Source organism: Equus caballus, chromosome 21, assembly GCF_041296265.1.
Source record: "Equus caballus isolate H_3958 breed thoroughbred chromosome 21, TB-T2T, whole genome shotgun sequence".
NCBI lineage: Eukaryota > Metazoa > Chordata > Mammalia > Perissodactyla > Equidae > Equus > Equus caballus.
This window is the reverse complement of record NC_091704.1, coordinates 31,440,313-31,461,912: the sequence shown is the minus strand read 5'-3', so window position 1 is coordinate 31,461,912 and position 21,600 is coordinate 31,440,313. Positions and strand designations below refer to the sequence as shown.

Genomic DNA, 21,600 nt, shown 5'->3' with positions numbered 1-21,600 from the left:
ATTTACCATCTTAATCATTTGTTAAAATTTTAAGATATTTTGTTAAGACTTTATTCTTTTGGAGTAGTTTTAGGTTCACAGCAAAATTGAAGGGGAAGTATAGAGATTTCCCTAATATCCCGTGTTCCCACATATGCACAGCCTCCCACACTATCAACATCCCCCAGTGGAGTGGTACATTTGTTATAATTGATGAACCTACATTGCACATCATCACCCAAAGTCCATAGTTTACATTATGGTTCACTCGTGGTGTTGTACATTCTATGGGTTTGCACAAATGTATAATGACATATATCCATTGTTGTAGTATCATACAGAGTATTTTCACTGCCCAAAACATCCTCTTTGCTCTGCTCATTCATCCCTCCCTACTCCTTCAGCTTCTAACAACCATTGATTTTCTTACTGTCTCCATAGTTCTGCCTTTTCCAGAACATCATATAGTTGGAATCATACAGTGTGTAGCCTTTTCAGGTTGGCTTCTTTCACGTAGTAATATGCATTTAAAGTTCCTCCATGTCTTTTTATGGCTTGATAGTGCATTTCTTTTTAGTGCTGAATAATATTCCATTGTCTGGATATACCACAGTTTTTGTTTTTATTTATTCACCTACTCATGGACATCTTGGTTGCATCCAAGTTTTGGCAATTCTGAATAAAACTGCTGTAAACATACATGTGCAGGTTTTTGTGTGGATATAAGTTTTCAACTCCTTTGGGTAAATACGAAAGAGCATGATTGCTGGATGGTAGGATAAGAGTATGTTTAGTTTTGTAAGAAACTACCAAACCATCTTCCAAAGTGTCTGTACCGTTTTGCATTCCCACCAGTAATAAATGACAGTTCTTGTTGCTTCACATCCTTGCCAGCATTTAGTGTTGTCAGTGTTACAGATTTTGGCCATTTTTTCATTATGTAGTGGTATCTCATTGTTTTAATTTGCATTTCTCTGATGTCATAGTTGAAACATCTTTTCTTGTGCTTATTTGCTGTCTGTATATCTTCTTTGATGAGATGTCTATTAAGGTCTTTGACCTCTTTTTTAATGGGGTTTGTTTTCTTACTGTTGAATTTTAATAGATTTTTGTGTATTTTGTCCTTTATCAGATATCTTTTGCAGATTCCCCCCCCCCCCCGTATCTTTTCATTCTCTTGATGTTGTCTTTTGCAAAGCAGAAATGTTTAATTTTCACGAAGTCCAGCTTATCAGTTAAGTCTTTCATGGATAGTGCCTTTGATGTTTTATCTAAAAAGTCATCATACCCAAGGTCATCTAGTTTTTCTCCTATGTTACCTTCTAGGAGTTTTATAATTTCTCATTTACATTTAGGTCTCTGATCCATTTTGAGTTAATTTTTGTGAAGGATGTAAGGTCTCCTCTAGATTCATTTTTTTTCACGTCCAGTTGTTCCAGCACCATTTGTTGAAAAGATTGTCTTCATTCTGTTGTATTGCCTTTGCTACTTTGTCAAAGATTAGTTGACCATAAGAGTCTATTTCTAGTCTCTCTATTCTGTTCCGTTGATCTATTCATCTGTTCTTTTGCCAGTACCACACTGTCTTGATTACTATAGCTTTAGAGTAAGTCTTGAAGTTGGGTAGTGTCAGTCCTCAAATTTTGTTCTCTTCCGTCAGTATTGTGTTGATTATTCTGGGTCTTTTGCCTCTCCATGTAAACTTTAGAATCAGTTTGTGGATATCCACAAAATAACTTGCTGGGATTTTGATTGGGATTGTATATTGAATCTATAGGTCAAGTTGGGAAGAACTGACATCTTAACAATATTGAGTCTTCCTAGCCATTAATGTGGAATATCTCTCCATTTATTTAGTTTTTTGATTTCCTTCATCAGAGTTTTATAGTTTTCCTCATTTGGATCATCTATATATGTTGTTAGATTTATACTCAGCTATTTCAACTATGCTAATGTAAATGGTAACGTGTTTTTAATTTCAAATTCTACTTGTTCATTGCTGGTATATAGGCAAGCAGTTGACTTTTGTGTATTAACCTTGTATTCTGCAAACTTTCTGTAATTGCATATTAGTTCCAGGAGTTTTTTGGTCAGTTCTTTTGGATTTTCTATATAAATGATGATGTCATTTGTGAAGAAAGATAGTTTTATGTCTTCCTTCTCAGTATGTCTACTTTTTATTTCCTTTTCTTGGCTTATTACATTAGCTGGAACTTCCAGTATGATTTTGAAAAGGAGTGATGAGAGGGCACATCCTTGCTTTATACCTGATCTTAGTGGGAAAATTTTGAGTTTCTTACTATTAAATATGTTAGCTCTAGGTTTTTTGTGGATATTCTTTATCAAGTTGAGTAAATTTCCCCATCTTAACTATTTTTAAGTGTATAGTTGAATACATCCTTTTGAATATGGTGTGAAATAGAGATCCAGTTTTTTCTGCATATGGTAACTTCTTTTTGTTTTCTTTTTTTGTCTTAAAGTACTGGATAAAATCTGTTCATTGAATAGGAGTAGAAATAACAAGCATTTAGGTTTTTCCTTATTTCAAGGGGAATCCTTCAAAATTTTTATGATTAAAATATGTTTGCTTTAGGCTTCTGTTAGTTGTTTTTTTTTTTAAATCATGCCAAGGAAGTTTCTTTCCATTTCTGCTTGAATGTTAGTTTTGTTCAGTAATGGCAGTTGAATGTTAGCAAATACCTTTTTGGAAATTACCGATTTCTCTTGTTTTTCTCCTTTAAATCTGTTAATGTGGTGAAATAAATGGATTTTTTTTAACTTGAACTAATTTTGTATTCCTAGGATAAGCCCTACATAGCTTTTTTATTGCACTATTGGATGAAATTAGATGTTTTATTTAGCACTTTTGAATCAATCTAAGGTTGGCCTGTAGTTTTCTTTTCTCATATCCCCTTTTGATTTTGGTTTCAAGCTTTTCATCTTTTTAAAAAATAAGCTCTGGAACGTGGAGATTACCTGTTTATTACAGGTTTAGTCGAATTGGTCCACAGAAATGTCTAGGCCAGGCCAGGTTTTTCTGCTGCTGCTTTTTTTTTTTTCTTAAACATAGTGTACACCCACATTCAATATTTTTAATTGAGTAAGATACACATCACAAATGTACAGCTCACTGGATTTTGACAAGCTGAATATGCCCTTGTAACCAGCATCCAGATTAAGAAACAGCATTAGCAGAACTGTAGAAACCTTCTTATGTCTTCCTTCAAGACACTATTCTGATTGCTAACAGCATGGATCAGCTTTCCCTATAAATAGCAATCATATGAAATAGAATTATACATTATGTTCTCTTGTGTTCAAGTTTTTCTCCCTATTGCTAGAAGTAGTTGTAGATTATTCATGGATATGTAGTATTCCACTGTTTGGATATACAATAAATTATATTGATAGACATTTGTGTAGTTTCCAGTATATTTCTATTATGAATGTTTTCCAGTACATATCTTTTGGTGGATATAAGAATCTTACTAGTCAGAATGTGGTTGGCAGACCAATAGCGTTGACATTGCCTGGAAACTTCTTAGAAATGCAGAGTCTCATGCTCCACCAGAACTACTGTATCAGAAGCTACATTTTAACAAGATCCCCAGGCAATTTCTATGCACACTACTGTTGTAATTATATGCTCTCTAGTTGGAAGACTGGATGTTGATGATTTATAAATATTCAATCTTTCAGCCACTTGAAATAATGAAGGGGATTAGAGTCAGGACAGCTGGTAGTCCTAAGTACTGATAGGTTGTTTCAGAAGTCTTTGCTGCTAACTCTTTTCTCATCCTCCCTTATTCTTCCTTACCTTGGGTTAAGCAGATCACTCTGGAGGAAGGTTGGAAGATTATAGAGGATTAGAGCTCAAATTGAAGTCTTATAGCTTTTGGTTCTTTGTCTTGGTGGTTGAATATGTGGATTTCTTTTTTTTAAGTTCTTGTTCAAAATCTGGTACTTCTTCCTGGATCTGTTCCAAATGTGACTGTATGTAGGAGATATTCTTTGTGGTCAGTTCTTGGGGATTGCTTTCATTAACTTAAGTTCATTTTAAATGCAGTTTATTTTTATTTCCTTTGGTTTGTCTGACAGGTTTCAGAGCATTCAAGAAAAGTAGCTATACTCCTTCATTTATTAGTATTATTCAATTCTTTATTGATATTTTTGTTGCTGTGTATTTATTATGATGGAGATTGACCTGATAGAGTTCACTGACAGCATATCATTACATTCGTGAAAGTGAGAGCAGTAATCCCTGAAACTACTGTGAGGTTTAAAACTACTAAAAAATTTAAATGTAAAGAAACTAATTACATATTTCATGTTTATTGGGTGCTAATAGCAAAGATGGCAAGATCGGTTAATTCTTACTTAATACATATTTTAGACCATAATTTTTAGACTTCACCTCGAGAGTTTTAAAAATCTTGCATACTGGTTCCTGTAATTCTTAAAAATAATTGTATTTGTCCTATGTTTTACTTACTAAATTTGAATGACAAAGTGGGATCTTTTTCAAACTTATTTATAACTTTGTCATCTGATTTACCATCTGGAGATGGCAAGGTGCTTCTGCTTTATCTGCTGTAGAGAATGTGTACAGGACTTCAATAAGTAGGCTTATTTATTTATTTATTTATTTTTAAAGATTTTATTTTTCCTCTCTCTCCCCAAAGCCCCTGGTACATAATTGTATATTTTTAGTTGTGTGTCCTTCTAGTTGTGGCACGTGGGATGCCACCTCAGCATGGCTTGATGAGTGGTGCCATGTGCGTGCCCAGGATCCAAACCGGTGAAACCCTGGGCCACTGAAGCAGAGTGTGTGAACTTAACCACTGGGCCACGGGGCTGGCCCAATAAGTAGGCTTTTAAATCTGATAACTGGGTTCAAATTGAAGTCCAGTCTTCATACTGGCTGAATAACCTTGGCAAAGTTGCCTAGCTTCTCTAAACTGTTTATTTTCTTGTTTTTAAAATGAGAATAGGGGCCGGCCCCATGGCACAGCAGTTAAGTGTGTACGTTCTGCTTCGGTGGCCTGGGGTTTGCCAGTTCAGATCCCCATTGTGGACATGGCACCGCTTGGCAAGTCATGCTGTGGTAGGCATCCCACATATAAAGTAGAGGAAGATGGACACGGATATTAGCTCAGGGTCAGTCTTCCTCAGCAAAAAGAGGAGGATCAGCAGCAGTTAGCTCTGGGCTAATCTTCCTCAAAAAAAAAAAAAAAATGAGAATAAACCTCATAAGTTTATGAGGGTTAAATAACCTAGTTAATATGCATAAGGGCCTAATGTAGTGCCTGGTACCTCTTGGCACTCAATAAATGAGAATTTTCTCGTTTACATCTGATAACAATTAGCTGTCTTGAATTTGACCACTTGTTTTAGTTGTCAACTAATTTTACTTAATCTACGACTATCATTGACTAGTTGAATCTTAACTTTTCTTTTGTATGTTATTTTTTCCATGTTTCCTACTAGTTCTGATCTTTTAAATTGTTTTTGGAATGAATATAATTTAGCACAGTTTGGGGATGGAAACCCTGCATTCTGAGCTTACCCGTTAGAGGTTCTGTTATTTTGGGATTTTCCCTTAGTTTAATCTCTTCTAAAAACTAACAAACTCAGCAACACCTACCCTGCCTCCTAATAGGGTTATTATAAGGATATGATCAAATGAGGTAATGTATATGAAAGTCCTTTTGTAAAGTATAAAGCTGTATACCAGTGTAAAATGCTTTTATTGGAGACAGTGCTTTGCATTGTTTAATTATATCCACTATAATTTTTCTATTTTATTTGACGAAACAGTCCCACGATTGTTGGGGAAAGAAACTTTAAATATAGTGAGAATTTGCTTTTCTCTCCAGACATAGTTGACAATTTATTAAAATGGATGAAGCTGTATAAGAATATAACCATATCAGGTTTTTTCCTAAATTCCAAGCATGATTAAGGTTTGTGTGATATGATATCATAGGCATTCTAGTTAAGGAGCTGCATTTCTCAGAAAGCCTTTACATTCTGTAAGTGACCTTTCTTTACTGGTAGTAAAATATAGCTAGCACAAATTTAATTAAATTTGCTTGACATGAGTGAGGTTTCAGAATATAAAATTCCATGCTATTATTATAAAATCACCCCCCCCTTATTTGTATGGTAATTTTAATTTTTGGCCTTCTGTCTTCGTAGTTGCATTTTTGTCATAGAAATGGGGACAAGTGTGGCTGTAGATACCATAGGAAAACCAAATGGACATATATCTCGTGGATCTTAAGTGCAAAATGAGTCAGATGAAGAGTTACTTAAAATTATAGGAGATGAAGGAGGAAAAAAATCAGTAGTGGCTAAATGGTATAAATGCTGAAAGATAGAGGAAGTCTTGGGAAGCCTATACAGAAACTTAACTTAATGGAATGAAGGATGTTTTAGGCTGTTTCTTGAGCCTAAAACAATTCCTGTTGACTCTCAAGAGCCTACCTATTCTTGTACATAAGTTACTTTCTTCTGTATTTGAATACCACTATGCTAAAGTCTGCTTTATATGTTGATTCAGGATGGAAATATGAATGAGCACGCTATTCTCGTTTCTGTTGATGTCTTTGTTTCACAGCTTGGGAGCTACCAATCTTAGACCAGTCCTGTTCATTAGAACTTTCTGCAACAATGGAAATAGTCTCTAGTTGCACTGTATTTGATTGTTGAGCACTTGAAATGTGACTACTGCAACTGAGGAACTGAATTTTTAATTCTATTTAATTTTGAATTTAAAAAGCTGCATGTGGCTAGGGACTATTGTATTACACAGAATAGCTTTAAAATTTGAGCCAGCTAAGGCATAGCTATTCTTATCCTGTGTATTTGGGTAAAGCCTGGCAAACATTAGAAACTAGTGTTTGGAGAATTGTTAATTTTTCTGGCTGAGTCTTTGCCTGGAATGTCCTTGTCCTTGTAATGTTACCTTCTCTTTCCTCTTAACTCATTGCCAAAAGCTAGGCTACTCAGTGATAATGAAACTGGTACTTCTTGTGGAATCCCTTGAATGTTGGAGCAATTAGATTTTGAATAGATTTTTTAAAAAATTATTTATTTATTTATTTTGGTGAGGAAGACTGGCCCTGAGCTAACATCTGTTGCCAGTCTTGTTTTTGCTTGAGGAAGATTGTCACTGAGCTAACGTCTGTGCCAGTCTTCCTCTATTTTGTATGTGAGACGCTGCCACAGCAAGGGTTGATGAGTGGTGTGTAGGTTTGTGCCCGGCCTCTGACCCTGTAAACCCCAGGCTGCCAAAGCATATGAACTTAACTGCTACACCATGAGGCTGGCCCTGTGAATAGATTTTCTTAAGTTGGCTTTGAGTTTTCCATGATCTGAGAGCATTTGAATTTAACCTAGTTACTGCAGCCTGGAATTCAGCAGCTTTAGGTTACTTGATGAAGTGTCTAGCCTCGTCAAGAGAGAAGGAAACTGGTATGAATTGTGGTGCCAGAATTTATCAAGAGGAGGAACATATAGAAGGAGGGATATGTGACTTAAATATTTTTCAGCATATTTTATTATTGGAAGTTTTATTTCTTTTGCCCTGTTAAATATGTAGCAACTAGTGAGAGTTAAGAATTTAAGGAATAATGTATTACCTGTGACTTTATTGTAGAACTTTTATTGAAGAGCTTTTCATAAAAGGAAATACCTACTGTATTAAAAACGTCACATATGTAAATTGTAAAGCTTAATATAAATGTTTTGAACCACCACCCATTTTAAGAACATTACTAGTACTGTTACATAGTTTATGTTCTCTTTTCCGATTCTGTCCTGTTCAGTCCTCATCCTGCATTGTTTCTTTCCCTTCCTCTTTTCAAAAAACTCTATTGCATGTGTGTGTCTTCCCAAACACTATATTTAAGTTTGTTTCTTTGAGTTTTGCAAGAATGGTACCTTACTATATAGTCTTAGTTCTGCGATTTGAGTTTTTCAGCCAATATTGTTTCTAAGGTTTATCCATGTTGTCAGTTGTAGTTAATTTATAATCATACTCTGTTGTGTGAATATGCCACATATACATAAGATGTATAATACTATATAATATAGAACATAGTGTATATACTACTCTGTTGTGTGACTGTACCATATAATTTTTTTCTCTTCTGGATGCACATTTGTTTCCTTTTTTGCTGTCATGGACAAAGCTGCCATGAACATCCCTTCTTTTTCTAGTTAAGTATGTTTTGAAGTCATGAATGATGTGGAATTATATCATATACTTTATCTATGGAGATAATTAGTTTTTTAAAATCTGTTAGTGTTGTTAATTATCTTTGTTAGATGTTCTGATGTTAAAATACCCTTGCGTGCTGGAATAAGCCCAACTTGGTCATAATGTTGTATCTATTCAGGTTACTGTTGAGTTTGGTTTGCTAATATTTGTTTTTGGGATTTTGAATCTACTTATGAGTAAGGGAGGTTTATAATTTTCTTCTATCCTTGTCATATCAAACTTATGTTGGCCTTGTAAGGGAGGAGAAATTTTCTATCTGCCCTTCTTGGTTCTTTGGCTGGTCAAATAATCAAATTGATGTAAGACAGATTAACAGGAGAAAAACTAATTACATATGTATGGGAATTCCAAAAGAATATGAGACCCACAGGTAGTCAGGCAGTTGAAGCTTATATGCTATCTAGAGGTAAAGAGAAAAGGGGGTAGGAGTCTGAGACTTCAAAGGTGAGGAAGACAGTTTACAGGAAGATGGGAAGAGCGAATGTTTGGTAAACAGATGTTGATTCTGCCATGCAGAGACAATGGGACAGAGAACTTTGAACAAGCAGGCCGTGCTAAGTTTCCCCCAGTTTACCACACCTAGCTCATATTCTTTGTAGTTATCTCTAGTTACAGCTCTTTTCCTGGAGCAGGCCCTTTGTCTAAATTATTTAAGGTAGTTAAGAGGGAGGTAAAAAGAAAAACTTTCCAAGTTCTCTTTTTCTTAAAAATAATCAGCCCAAAATAATCCTCATGCCAAAGAGATGCACTGTGGGTTGGCAAATTTTGCTCCCCTGGAGCCTTGTGGAATAGGTTGGGGAATAATTCCTCTTCTTATTTTTGGAAGAATTGTACAACATTGGAATGTTCTTTAGAGTGTAGAACTTGCCTGTAAAACTATATCTAGGCGTAATGCAGAGATTTAAGTACTGATTAAATTTCTATAGGATAATTTAGTTTTTATTGCTTTTTGAGTCAGTTTTGGTGAGTTAATTTTCTCAGAACTTTTCTTCTAAGTTTTAAATTTAGTAGTGTAAAGTTGTTCATGGTAATTTTTATTTTTTATTGTGATAAAAAGCACATAACATGAGATCTATCCTCATACAACCTTTTATGTGTACAGTACAGTATTATTATCTACAAGCACACTATTGTACAGTAGAACTCTAGAACTTTTTCATCTTGCATAACTGAAACTTTATACCCATTGAACAGCAACTCCCATTGTTTCTGAGGTTATTTCCTTTTCCTTTTTTTAAAAAATTCCTATTACTATTCATTTGTGTCCTTTCTCTGTTTTTTCCCTCCTTTATCAGTCTTCTGGTGATTTGTCACTCTGATGAGTCTTTATTGGTCTCCTAACCAATTTTTGACTTTGTTGATCTACTCTGTTATATGTTTGTTTCCTATTTTATTAATTTCTGCTCTTAGTTTTTTTTCTTCCTTTACTTTTGTGTAGCTTATTTATTTTTTTTTAGATTCTTACTAGTTGAGATGGCTGTTAAGCTTGTTAGTTTTGAGTCCTTATTTTCTAGTACAGTCATGTGTCACTTAACAAAGGGGATATGCTCTGAGAAATGTGTCTTTAGGCGATTTCATGGTAGTGCTAACATCAGAGTGAACTTACACAAACATAGATGGTACAGCCTACTTTACACCTAGGCTCTATGGTACTAATCCTATGGGACCACTATCCTGTATCCAGTCTGTCATTGACTGAAACGTCATGTGGCATGCGACTATATAAAACTTTAAGTACCGATAAGTAACATTTTTATCATACAATCCTAAGTATTTTTTTTTTTTAAAGATTGGCACCTGAGCTAACAACTGTTGCCAGTCTTTTTTTGTTTCCTGCTTTTTCTCCCCAAATCCCCCCAGTACATAGTTGTATATTTTAGGTGTGGGTCCTTCTAGTTGTGGAATGTGGGATGCTGCCTCAGCATGGCCTGATGAGCAGTGCCATGTCCTTGCCCAGGATCGGAACTGGTGAAACCCTAAGCCACTGAAGCAGAGCGGGCAAACTTAACCACTCAGCCACGGGGCTGGCCCCCTAATCCTAAGTATTTTTAAAGTTCCATTGTAATTTTTTTTCTTTGAGCTATGGGTTATATAGAAGTGTTTTAAAAACATATTTCCAAATAAAAGATGATTTTAAACAAATCTTTTTGGAATTTACTAACTTCTGATTTGACTGCATTGTGATTAGAGAATTTTGGTTATATGATACTGATTTTTGAAATTTGTTGTTGGATTTGTATTGTGGCCTTCCATGTGGTCAGTGTTTTTAAACATTCTGTTGAAGAATGTCAGTTCTTTAATGTCGGATGCTATAGTTCTGTGAAAGTGCACAGTATTCTGTGGATGGCTATAGTATACCTATTATCCTTTGATCACTTTTTTTTGTTATTACAGACAATGCTTATAAAAACATCTTTATGTGTATCTGTGTTACCATGTGAGAATATGCAGAGGAGAACTTCACAATAATGTACTTTCAAAAAGTATATTCTTTTAAAATTAGGATGAAGATTGATTCAGTTTATTGCTTCAGTGTAGTGTGTGATTTGTGTGTGTTTCCCTACGTCCTTAACTATTCTCAAATATTAGCAAACTTAGTTCTGTTTTCCAGTCAATCATGTGGTTGCAAAAAGCTATCTCCTTCTTTTGATTTCCACTTTCCTTAATTATGAGTGAGATTTAGTCATCATTTATTTTTCTTTTGGAGAACTACCTATTCTTATTCATAGCCTGTTTTTCTACGAGGCTATTGGTCTTTTTTTTGTTGTATAAAATTCCGTCTTTGCCACATGGGTGGCAAATTGAAAAGGTTTAAAGTTTGCATACCACTAAGACATTTGTTGTTATTTTGACTGCTTCAAATGTTATTTGCTTTAGAAATGGATGGTGGACCTTCTCGAAGAGATCATTTCATGAGAAGTGGATTTGCCTCTGGGAGGAGTTTGGGAAACAGAGGTAAATATCTTTGTCTTTCTTTAATCTTCTCGACTGTTGAATAGTGGAATGAATAGGGGCGTTTATGGCTGTTTGCTGCAAAGCTAAATCTGTTATAACTCAGTGTACAGTAGATTTTTTTTGGATAATGAGTTCATCATTTTTTCAAATGTCTTTGCTGTTTTATTTTTTTGGGATAGTAGGAAATAGTTAAATTGATTAGATAGATTGGTTAAAAAGATAGTTGCTTCACAGAGGTACTTCTTAATGTGTTTGTGGTGATTGATTTCTGACACTTGGCTTGAGAGAAATGTAAAAGCTTCAGAGAAGGACTTCTTTAAGTTTTGTACTTCTTAAGAAAAGACAGTATAGGAAGCATGTCTGTTAGCTCATTAGCATTAAGAGGTTATTTTCCTAGGCTTAGAATTTTTCATTGTTACTTTTAGAACAACCAACACTTGATTTGACAGATAAAGACATAGCAAAATAGCTGCCTACAGTCCGTTTTTAGATTTGATATTAAAAAGCTGAAAATATTCTGCACTGTTTTTTGATAGTGCAATAAAATATTATTAGAAATTCAAAGTAAAGTTATTTAACTATCCATGTGACCACTTTTTTCTATATGGGATGCCATAAGCTAGGGCTGATTGGTAGGTTTAAATATACATAACACTTATTCTTGAATTTATTAGGTGTTATTCTTTGAAAAACGTTATTGATATTTCTAGATCTTTTATTTATTCATTGGAAACCAGAGGTTGATGTGTGGTGTTTCATTTGCTATTTGGAAAACTTAATTTCTTGTTTAGATATAATAACACAAATGTGAACTTTATATTTTGACATGTTTCTGCTACTAATGGAAATAATTCTTTAAATATGCATATATGTTTTGTTTTTTAAGCTTTCGTATTAATTAAGAGATATTGATGATTTGGACCCTGTAGTTGTGCTAAGAGGTTCAAGTGTGGGTTTTATTTGTTACTACCAACATTAGAGATAATAAATATCTTAATATTATACTTGGGAATTTTTAATATTTAGATATATTTTAAAATCCTAGTTTAGGTTATGTGATACTTTTTGATGCAGACTTCTAAACATTGTAGAATAAAGGCTTTTTAAAGATAGATTTTACTACAAATTTTTAATTCCATATGTTTTAGGTTGAAATACACATTAAACTTCTCATCAAAACTCTTTATTGAATGTTAATACTTTAAAAAGTTGTCTTTATACTACATATAATCCTGAAAATTCATAGACCCATGAGTACAACTTTTTTCCCTTATAATTCATCTAACATTTTAATTAGTTTCAATGTCTGATTTTTTTCTATCTTGCATAGCTAATAATGTTTTTGAAATTGACCCTTAATTGCTTAAAATATAATATTGATTAGCTTTTCATGATCTGTGAAGTATGGTCTAAATGGCCTTAACTTCTTGTATCACACACATCTTTAGAATCTGATAAAAATACTGATAGTTTCTCATAGACAATTTTGCATGTGGCTTTAGGAGTTTCACGGATTCCCTGTATTAAGGTACTGCAGAGATAAGTATAACAATTTATGAGGATAACAAGATAATGCTTTAATTTTTCCCAGTCATAGTGTAAATGGCAGTTTGTGATGTTGTGGATGTCTCTTGTTCCAATTTTTTGTCTTAAGTAACTGCTCTCATTGCTATAGCAACTCTGCCCTCAGAATTCTTAATCTAGTGGTAGAAAAACACATGGAAAGAAATATTACTAGAAAGAGATACACATAGTATGTTGTGGGATTGTGCAGCAAGGATTATGACTAGATGACTAAAGGAAAACTTCACCGAAGAGGTGGCCTTTGAACTGGGCTTTTAAAGAGTGAAAAGAATTTTCATAGGCAAAATAGGAAAGCAGGGAATGCCGTGGTGAGGGAACACCATGTAGGAAGGTACGAAAGTTTAGAATTTCACAGTGTGAAGTATAGGAAGTTGCTTGATATGAATTAAAATGTTGGGTATTCAGAGTTGTGTAGTGATAAAGCTAAGAGGGCTAATACAGGGAAATACTATGGAGGGATCAGGAAGTGATGGGGAGTGGTATTCATACTTTTTTTTCCCTTTATTATGTAGTCCCTTCCTAATTTTAGTTTTAAAAGTGGAAAGATTGAGAGTGATATAAATACTAGAATAATGAATACATAATAAATAGAATAATGAAATAAAACAAGAGTATAAAGTTTTCTGTAGCAATGATTTTCACACAAGGACATAATGTAAATAGCTGGCTCTGTCAGGGTGAGGTTTCAATATACAGGAAATCAGAGAGTTGAATTTCTTGATTAAAGGTCACTAGAAAGATAACTAGTGAAAAGCTGTATTTCACCAGTAGTATATTTATGTTTTTATCTTGGTATCATAATTTAAGAGTTTTTAAAAAACAAGAAACATATATTGTATCTTTATAAGTTCCTGTACTACTCTCTCCCCATCCTTGGAAGTCCCCTTACCCCTAAGATTCATTTACTTCCTAGTTTTTGAGGACACAATTTTATGTGTTAAAGAATTTTAACTCTATCTGAACTTTTTCAGATGCTGGTGAGTCTAATAAAAGAGAGAATACTACCACAGTGGGTAGTTTTGGAGCTGGAAAGGGTTTTGGAAACAGAGGTAACCTGCTTATTATATCTTACGGTTAAAACTTGTGACCCCCCAAGTTTTCCAGTCTTTGAGTTCATATTTCCCTTTAATATGCATAGAAAGTTTGTGCCTTTCCCGAGAATTTGTGAGGATCATAAGAGAAGGCTTTCATTTTCTTAGTCATAGTTTAGAGTAGCAGTCTATGCTGCTTTGGATGTGTCTGCTATTCCATTTAGCGTTTTTTTTTTTGATAGCCATGCTACTTGCTGCAGCATCTCTTCAAATTGTTTTACCCTATAGGTGAACCCCAGTTTTTTCTTCTGTACTCAAGACTCTCTTCCCCCAACCCCCACATAAGAGATCCATTTTATGCTCCTGAAGGTGAATTTGAGTCTCCATCTTTAGTTGAGCAAAGAACCAGTAGAAGCTTTGAAATTACTTTTTTTTCCTTAAAGATTATAGATCAGAACTTAGGCAGAATTTACGATCAAGACCAATAGTTTGTAGGTGGAAGACTTTCCCACGCATTTTGGAAACCCAGAATTTGACTCTCTTGGGGCGGGAAGTATGGCGGGGAAGAGGCAGTTGTAGAGGACAGTAGAATATAATTCTTTTCTGAACCAGCTTCAAAGATTGCAAATATTTAAATGAATAAAATAACTCAAAACTTAGGTTTTGTGATAAGATACCCTTTCTTAGGGATTATCTTTATTTTCAAATTATGTATCTGATTAAGGAAAAATTTTTTTGTCATACAATCATATATTGATGCTTTAGGGTACTTACTTTTTTATATGCTAATTCTGTATTAAATTTCCATGGAGTTTTATGCTGGAAGGGACATTAGATTTTGTTGAACCTGACATCTTAAGTGACTTGATATGTTTACATTCTGCATATAAATTTAACATCTGTCAAACAGTAATTGATTAGTCTCTGTATTACAGCAGCCATAGTTTAATATATTTAATATTTTATAATTTTGATTAAATAGTGATTGACAGGCATCGTAGATTGACATTTAATTTTGAGGTGTATTAGTCCCTGAATATCTCTGCAGTAAAGAGCATTTTATTAAGGCTCAGCATTTTAAGATTTTATGAAATATTGCTGATGGATGCTTTTAAAATTAATTTTAGAGACATGTCTCTGTGCTCCAGAGATGTATAAATCTAGCCACAGAGTTTTGTTAAGTGAGAAATTTGAAGTCAGGGCTGGATGAAAGATTGTTTTTAATTTTGTAAACAAAAAAATGTTGGCAAAATTTCCTTGTTACTGAGAAGGGAAAAATTATTAAATATTGGATTATAGTTTAGTTGTCCTCTGGCAGATGAAGAGATTGAGTTAATTTATAAAATTAAAAAAATGTTAATATTTTGAATAGAAATTTTATAATGGTTATACTGACATATGCCCCTGTTTTGCTCATGTACCTATAGAGGAATATATGACATTTGAGGTGATATAACATTTGGCTATCATTTTAACTTTACTAAATTGACACAAGGCAGAAATTGTAATACAACCTGTATGAGTTCTCATTCACTATTTATGTATATAATTATATGTGGTTTATCCTATTTTAAAGGGGCGTCATTAACTAGTAGTCCTGTAAAGTGTTTTTTTGTTTGTGTGGGTTTTTTCCCTCCAAAGAGGTACAGGTAACTTGTTTTAAGAAATTTGCAAGTTTAATTATATATTTTTTATAGATTTTTCAAACAAGTTTGAAGAAGGTGATACCTCTGGTTTCTGGAGAGGTAAGTTTAGTGTTTTTTGTAGTGACGTTTAAAATTTATTGTCCAGAGTACATGCTAAAGAGAAACTAAGGTTAAATATCTTAGTCTGTTCCAATTCTGATTTATTTAATAAATAAAGTTTTATTTTAGTTCTATAAAGTTTTATAAAGCGATTTTATAAAGCAGCTATAGCCAGATCCTTACCCAAGAATTCAGGCATCCTAATTTGGCCTGTTGCCACCTCCCTGAATCTATGAGGTGCAGCTTTTGAATGCTTTGCTACCTTAAGGAAAAGGGGACAGTTGAAAGAGCAAGTAAAGAATCAAAGCTCCACTTTCGTATATAAATACAGCTTGGGACATATAGGTCCCTCTTCAGACTCAAATAAGTCTTGACAGTGGGAAAAGATTCATGAGAATGTGAATCACTGCTGAGATCAAAGACGTTTCTGTGAAAGTTACTGACACTCTGGTTTGGAGGAATACAGAGAATGATAAAAATAGAGTAATGTTATCAGAAGATAGATTACAATAATTAACAGTGCTTTGCCAGGAGAACCTGAGAGAGTGGATTTGGGTGAGGCCTTGGAACCTGTATTTGAAAAGCATCCCTGGTGATTCTGATGCCTCTTTTGTTTGGTAACCACTGATCTATGGAATCTTTGTAGCATGATATATTTTGGAGTTCCAAACTTTGTTTCATGTCCTTGCTCTGCCACCTGCTAGTTGAATAACTTAGAGCAAATTACTTAATTTCTTGGAGCCACAGTTTCCTATTCTGTAGAATGGAGGTCACCCATTTTATAGGAGTTGTTAGGCAGACTAAGGGAGAATGCATGTAAAAGCATGGAGTTTAGTACCAGACACATTCATGGTAAACAATAAGTGGCATCTATCTTCATTAAGTATTTGAAAATTGATCTTTGTATTATCTTTGATTCTCAAAATCCGAACCAAACCCAGACCTGATCACCTTAAAACCCTTTGGGAATAAGGTAGGGTTTTAATATATCAAATCAGGCTGTTTCCTCAAACTACCGCCAGTCTCATTCTCTCTGCTTCTGTCTTCTTTTTCTCCTTTCCCATTCAAATGAAAACATGCATAACATAGAACTAATGTTTGAGAGAAGAAACACATCACCATATTTATTCTTTTCTATTTTCCAACTTTTAATTAATATTCAAAAACATTTCCACTTATCAAAGATCTTCCTCCCAACTTGGGGCCAGAGTGCTCTTGAGCACAAATTCCAGTTTCTTACTGCACTTGAGAGAACGTGTTTTCCAAAATGGTTTCCTTTCTTCCCTTTGGTCTACTTTCTTCTGTTCTCATTCTTAGTTCCCCTAAAATAAAAAATTATATATAAGGATTGAATTTTTTCATTCTCACAATTGTTTTTGGCAAGCCCAGGAGCAGGTTTAGATAGCATGATAGAAACTTTTTCTCTGCACGCAAATGTATAGTGTTTTGTGGTGGTTATTTTCTTTGCAGTCTACTTTCCCCTACCTGGTATAGTGTAATGATTAAGGAGCTCGGATTTTGAGTTGGACACCCTAGGTTTTAGATCTAGATCCTCCTCCTCTTCCTGTCAGTTGTGGTATCTTGAAAAATGTATTTAACTTCTCTATATTTCTTTTTCTCTATTTATAAAATGAGGATAATACCCACCTCAAGGTTTTTGTGAGGATTTAAAAAGTTAATATATACAGTTCATTTAGGACAGTGCCAGACATAGACTAAATTCTGTAGGCATTGTAATTACTATTATCTTTATGTAATTAATAGGTTGTAACTAATCTTGAGATATTATCTCATTTTTGTTTGTGCTTGGCTTTATTTTCTAATCCTGCAGAGATTCTCTCTCTCTCTCTCTCTTTTTTTTTTTTTTGCTGAGGAAGATTAGCCCTGAGCTAACATCTGTGCCAGTCTTCCTCCACTTTATATATGGGTCACTGCCATAGCATGGCTGATGAATGGTATAGATCTGCACCTGGCATCCAGACCTGCAAACCCAGGCTACTGAAACAGAGCATGCTGAACTTAACCACTATACCACGAGGCTGGCCCAAGATTATCTCTTTTTTAATAACTTTTTTATTTTGAAATAGTTTGACCTGAAAGAAGTTGCAAAAATAGTACAGAGGATTTCCTTCCCTCTTCTTGTACTGTAATTGTACCCTTCACCCTAGTTCTAATGTCATTAGCTTACTTTAATTCCTGAGTTGGTCAAAGTAACTGTAGGTTTGTTTTAGGGGAATAATTGGCCACAGATAATTTGGGACCTGGCAAGGAGAAAGAGGTCTAACATTAGTTCATAGGTTTTTTCTATAAGGCAATAAATGTTAGCTATTATTATCATTATTCTAGGACCATTCTTCTTTCCAGAATTCATTCTTTCCTGTTCAGCTCTCTTGTAGTATTAAATCCTGCTTCTGAGAAAATTGTCTTGATGTTAGATGGCTCTTTAGGAATATTTGTCAGTTGTTGATGTCACTTCAAATAGGAGCCTGCAACAAGATGTCTGGGTCATTGTTTATAGTAAAACAATATTAAGTAGATTAGTACTTTTGCACAGAAACTTAACTGATTTCTTGTAATCTGTTTAGCCACTTGCTGTCATCACTTTGGCTTAAAGTTCTCATATATTAAACGTTAATGACATATACAAAGATCCCTTGAAACCATCTCTGTATTTCCCAATCATGGCTTTGTTGGAGTCTTCTAGAAAGCTTAAAGTTATTGCTAAAAGTTGTATTAATAACATAATTTTTTAATTTTGAAAAATTACTCATTTCTTGTTGTCACTCTACACTTTGAAAATAAACATCTCTGTGGTGGTTTCTGGGAATTTATTTTTAACAAACTTGCCAGATAATTCTTAGGCAGCTTTTGGAGTAGATCCTCATACCACTATTTAGAAACCTTAGTATGTGTCATTAAAAACAGAAAAACAAGGATGTCCCCAGATTCTTTAGGGTGAATGGGGAAAAGTTTGCATATATTAAAAAAAAACAATGTCTCAGATTTATTAAGAAAGACAAATTACAGAAATAATGACATTATAAAAAGAATAGAATAGAATTAATTTGGTCTGTGGACCACATCTGAGAGCCACTTGACTACTTAAAAGTTTAGATATTTCTGAAACCCTTTTAAGTCAAACTGACATTTATGAAATTCTTATTTTTTGGCTTGTGCCTAGCACCTGGAGAGTAGTGGGTTCTCAGTCATACGCTTAACATTCAATATTTGGATATGTTAGGTGATTTGTATAGGGAATTGACTAAATAATGTCTTTAAATTTTTGTTAAAATTATTTCAAGAATTGTTCATATTTTAACTTATGAAAATAGTTATTCTTACTAATTTATCTTGTGACAGTGCTATTTTTTAGATATTACATCTTTAAAGTTAATTATTTAGATGCTATTCACATGTTAAATTTTTATTCAAGAGTCTAATAATGACTGTGAAGATAATCAAACACGGAACAGAGGGTTTTCCAGGAGAGGCGGTAAGAACCATGTTTTGGAACAATTTGTACTTAAGACAGAGGTACTAAACTGACAAAACTGATTTTGGAAGAGCTTAAAGAAAGAAAAATTCTTGGTGGGGGGGAAACTTTGAAGAAAAATACTTTGCCATGTGTTTTGTGCTATTAATACTTGACTGAATATTCAGTCGGTGTCCCTCCTTCTACTTTCTAATGTCACTGGATTTTTTTTCCCCTAAGATCCCCAGAATGTGCTGTGAAGTATAGAAGAGGGACTGAGTGAATCATGGTCAGTCACAATATAGATGAACTGGAATGTCTTCGTCTCTAAATAGGATCATTGGAGATGTTGAGGAGGGAAGAAATTGTAGATTACCTTTTTCTAGCAGTACTCCACCGTACTCTGTTAGTTGTACCTCTAATGAAGTTGAGGTGAGATGGTATAAAAATTATCATGCTTAGTTCCTGATTATCTATAGACAGACATGTTAAAATAGCAACAACAAAACCCACAAAAAATAGTGAATTTATCACAAAATTTCTACAGATATGCCAGTCTACTTATGATAAAATAGTTTATTGTTTTGGAACTCCATAGAAATCAGTGTTTTTGCTGCAACTTGAGGACATCGTTTTTCCTTGCTCATTGGATGGTTAGCTTGTTGAATGGCAGGCCCTCCATAGTGAAGTTGGCACTTGCTGTGGCTTTCAGTGTAGCCTTGTTGGGGCCATGAAGTGGGGAGGAATTTGGTGGTGAGTGAGGGGTGGCCATTTGTCATATAAATTGAGTCTTTTTATAATAATTTCAAGGGGCTGTGTAATGATGGGGAAGAAATTTAGCTAAGAAAAAACCAGACTCCTAGGATTGCTTTTTTCCCCTTTTTAACAAGCAATTTTTGACACTTAATGTTCCCAAAATGTAGCTATTTAAATTTTTTTTTTGTTTTCTGCAGAGCAGTGAATATCTTCCTTACTATTACATTTTCTTTAAGTCAATTTAATTCATATTTAAGTGAGACAATCAAAAATCAGTTGCAGCTAGCTCTGTGTGCTTGATCCTGGCTTATTGACTAGTATAGGGTAACTAGCAGGGACACAGTCATTTTTCAGTCATTATTCTCTGTAGGTGAATACATTTTGAGAGAAGGAAATTTGCACATGGTGAATAATGAGTGTGTGTGTAAATGTAAGTGTATCTAAGTTTACATTGAGTATGACATGATATAGAACCAGACAGGTGCATGTATCATAAATGTGTAGCTTGGTGATTTTTCAGTAACTGAACACACTTGTGTTCGATGTGTTCCCAAGCATCCAGATCAAGAAATAAAAATTACTAGCACCTCAAAAGCCCCTTTCATGCTCATTTTCGCTCACTAGCAACACCCTCCCCCAGCCAGGTTAAGCTCTCTTCTGACTTTTAGCAGCATGGATTAATTTGTCTGTTTTTGTACTTCATATAAGTGGAATCATACGTATACTCTTTTGTGTCTGGCTTTCACTTAATGTATATGTGAGATTCATTCGTATTGTTGGTTGCAGTTGTAGATTATCATTGCCTTTGCTCTACTGTTCTGCTAATGTTGGGTATTTGTATTTCTTCCAGTTTTGGGCTATTTTGAAACTGTTGCTGTGAACATTCTACTACGTTTCTTTTGGTAACATTGGTATATATTCAGAAGTAGAATTGCTGGCTCATAGATTATGTATGTTTTTGGCTTTAATAGCTATTGTCAAATGTTTTCAAAGTAAATATGCTAAGATACACTCCCACATCCTCACCAATACTTAGCATTTTCGTTTGCTTTCATCTTAACCATTCTGCTGAGTGCATGGTGGTGTATCTCATTGTGTTTTTAATTTGCGTTTCCTTGATGGACTAATAAAACATGCAGTGTTTCATATGTTTGTTGGCCATTTCGGCTTCATTTTTTATGTAATGCCTATTCAGGTCTTTTGCCCACGTTTCTGTTGGCTATCTTCATTTTTACCTTTTTACTTGTAAATAAAACTTACATATAATTTGCAAGAATAGTACAAGTAACTCCTGTATGACATTTATATTAGGAGTCTTTTAGTGAATAGATGTTACTCATTTTAATCAAGTGCAGTTTACCAGCCTTGTCTTTTATGGTTAGTGCTTTTGTTTTTGGTCCTGTTTAAGAACTCTTTACTCCTAAAGTCATGGAGATATTCTCTTCTATTTTCCTTTTAAAACTTTATCTATTTAGCTTCCACTTTCAGATTATAATTCATCTGGAATTTATTTTTGTGGCGTAATATAGGGATCAGGGTACAGTTTTTTTCCCCATAAGGCTGTCCAGTTGATCCAATATTGCTTATTGAAAAGACTTTCCAGTCTACACTACAAGGCTGTCTTTATCCTAAATTAGGTGGCACTATATATGTTGTACTGTTTCGGGACTCAGTTCCATTCCATTGGTCAGTTTCTCTATTTTTGCACCATTGTCATGTAGTCTAATTAGTGTAGTTTTAGAATAGGTCCTGATATTTGGTAAGTCAGTCTTCCAAGTTTGTCGTTCTTCAAGA

General features: G+C 34.2%; 1 protein-coding gene across 13 annotated transcripts in view; it reads left to right on the top strand.

The window, feature by feature from the left end:
* The window catches only part of DDX4 (DEAD-box helicase 4), a 75,490-nt gene that overhangs the window by 11,427 nt on the left and 42,463 nt on the right, over nucleotides 1-21,600 (top strand). For 6 of the 13 annotated variants that reach the window (XM_005604260.4, XM_005604264.4, XM_023625653.2 and 3 more), the window contains exons 4-7: nucleotides 11,141-11,218; nucleotides 13,774-13,851; nucleotides 15,531-15,578; nucleotides 19,012-19,071. In XM_005604260.4, coding sequence (XP_005604317.1) covers nucleotides 11,141-11,218; nucleotides 13,774-13,851; nucleotides 15,531-15,578; nucleotides 19,012-19,071 — 264 coding nt within the window. The remainder of the gene's footprint in view (nucleotides 1-11,140; nucleotides 11,219-13,773; nucleotides 13,852-15,530; nucleotides 15,579-19,011; nucleotides 19,072-21,600) is intronic. The other 7 variants (XM_070246257.1, XM_070246255.1, XM_023625656.2 and 4 more) reach the window with 3 other exon arrangements.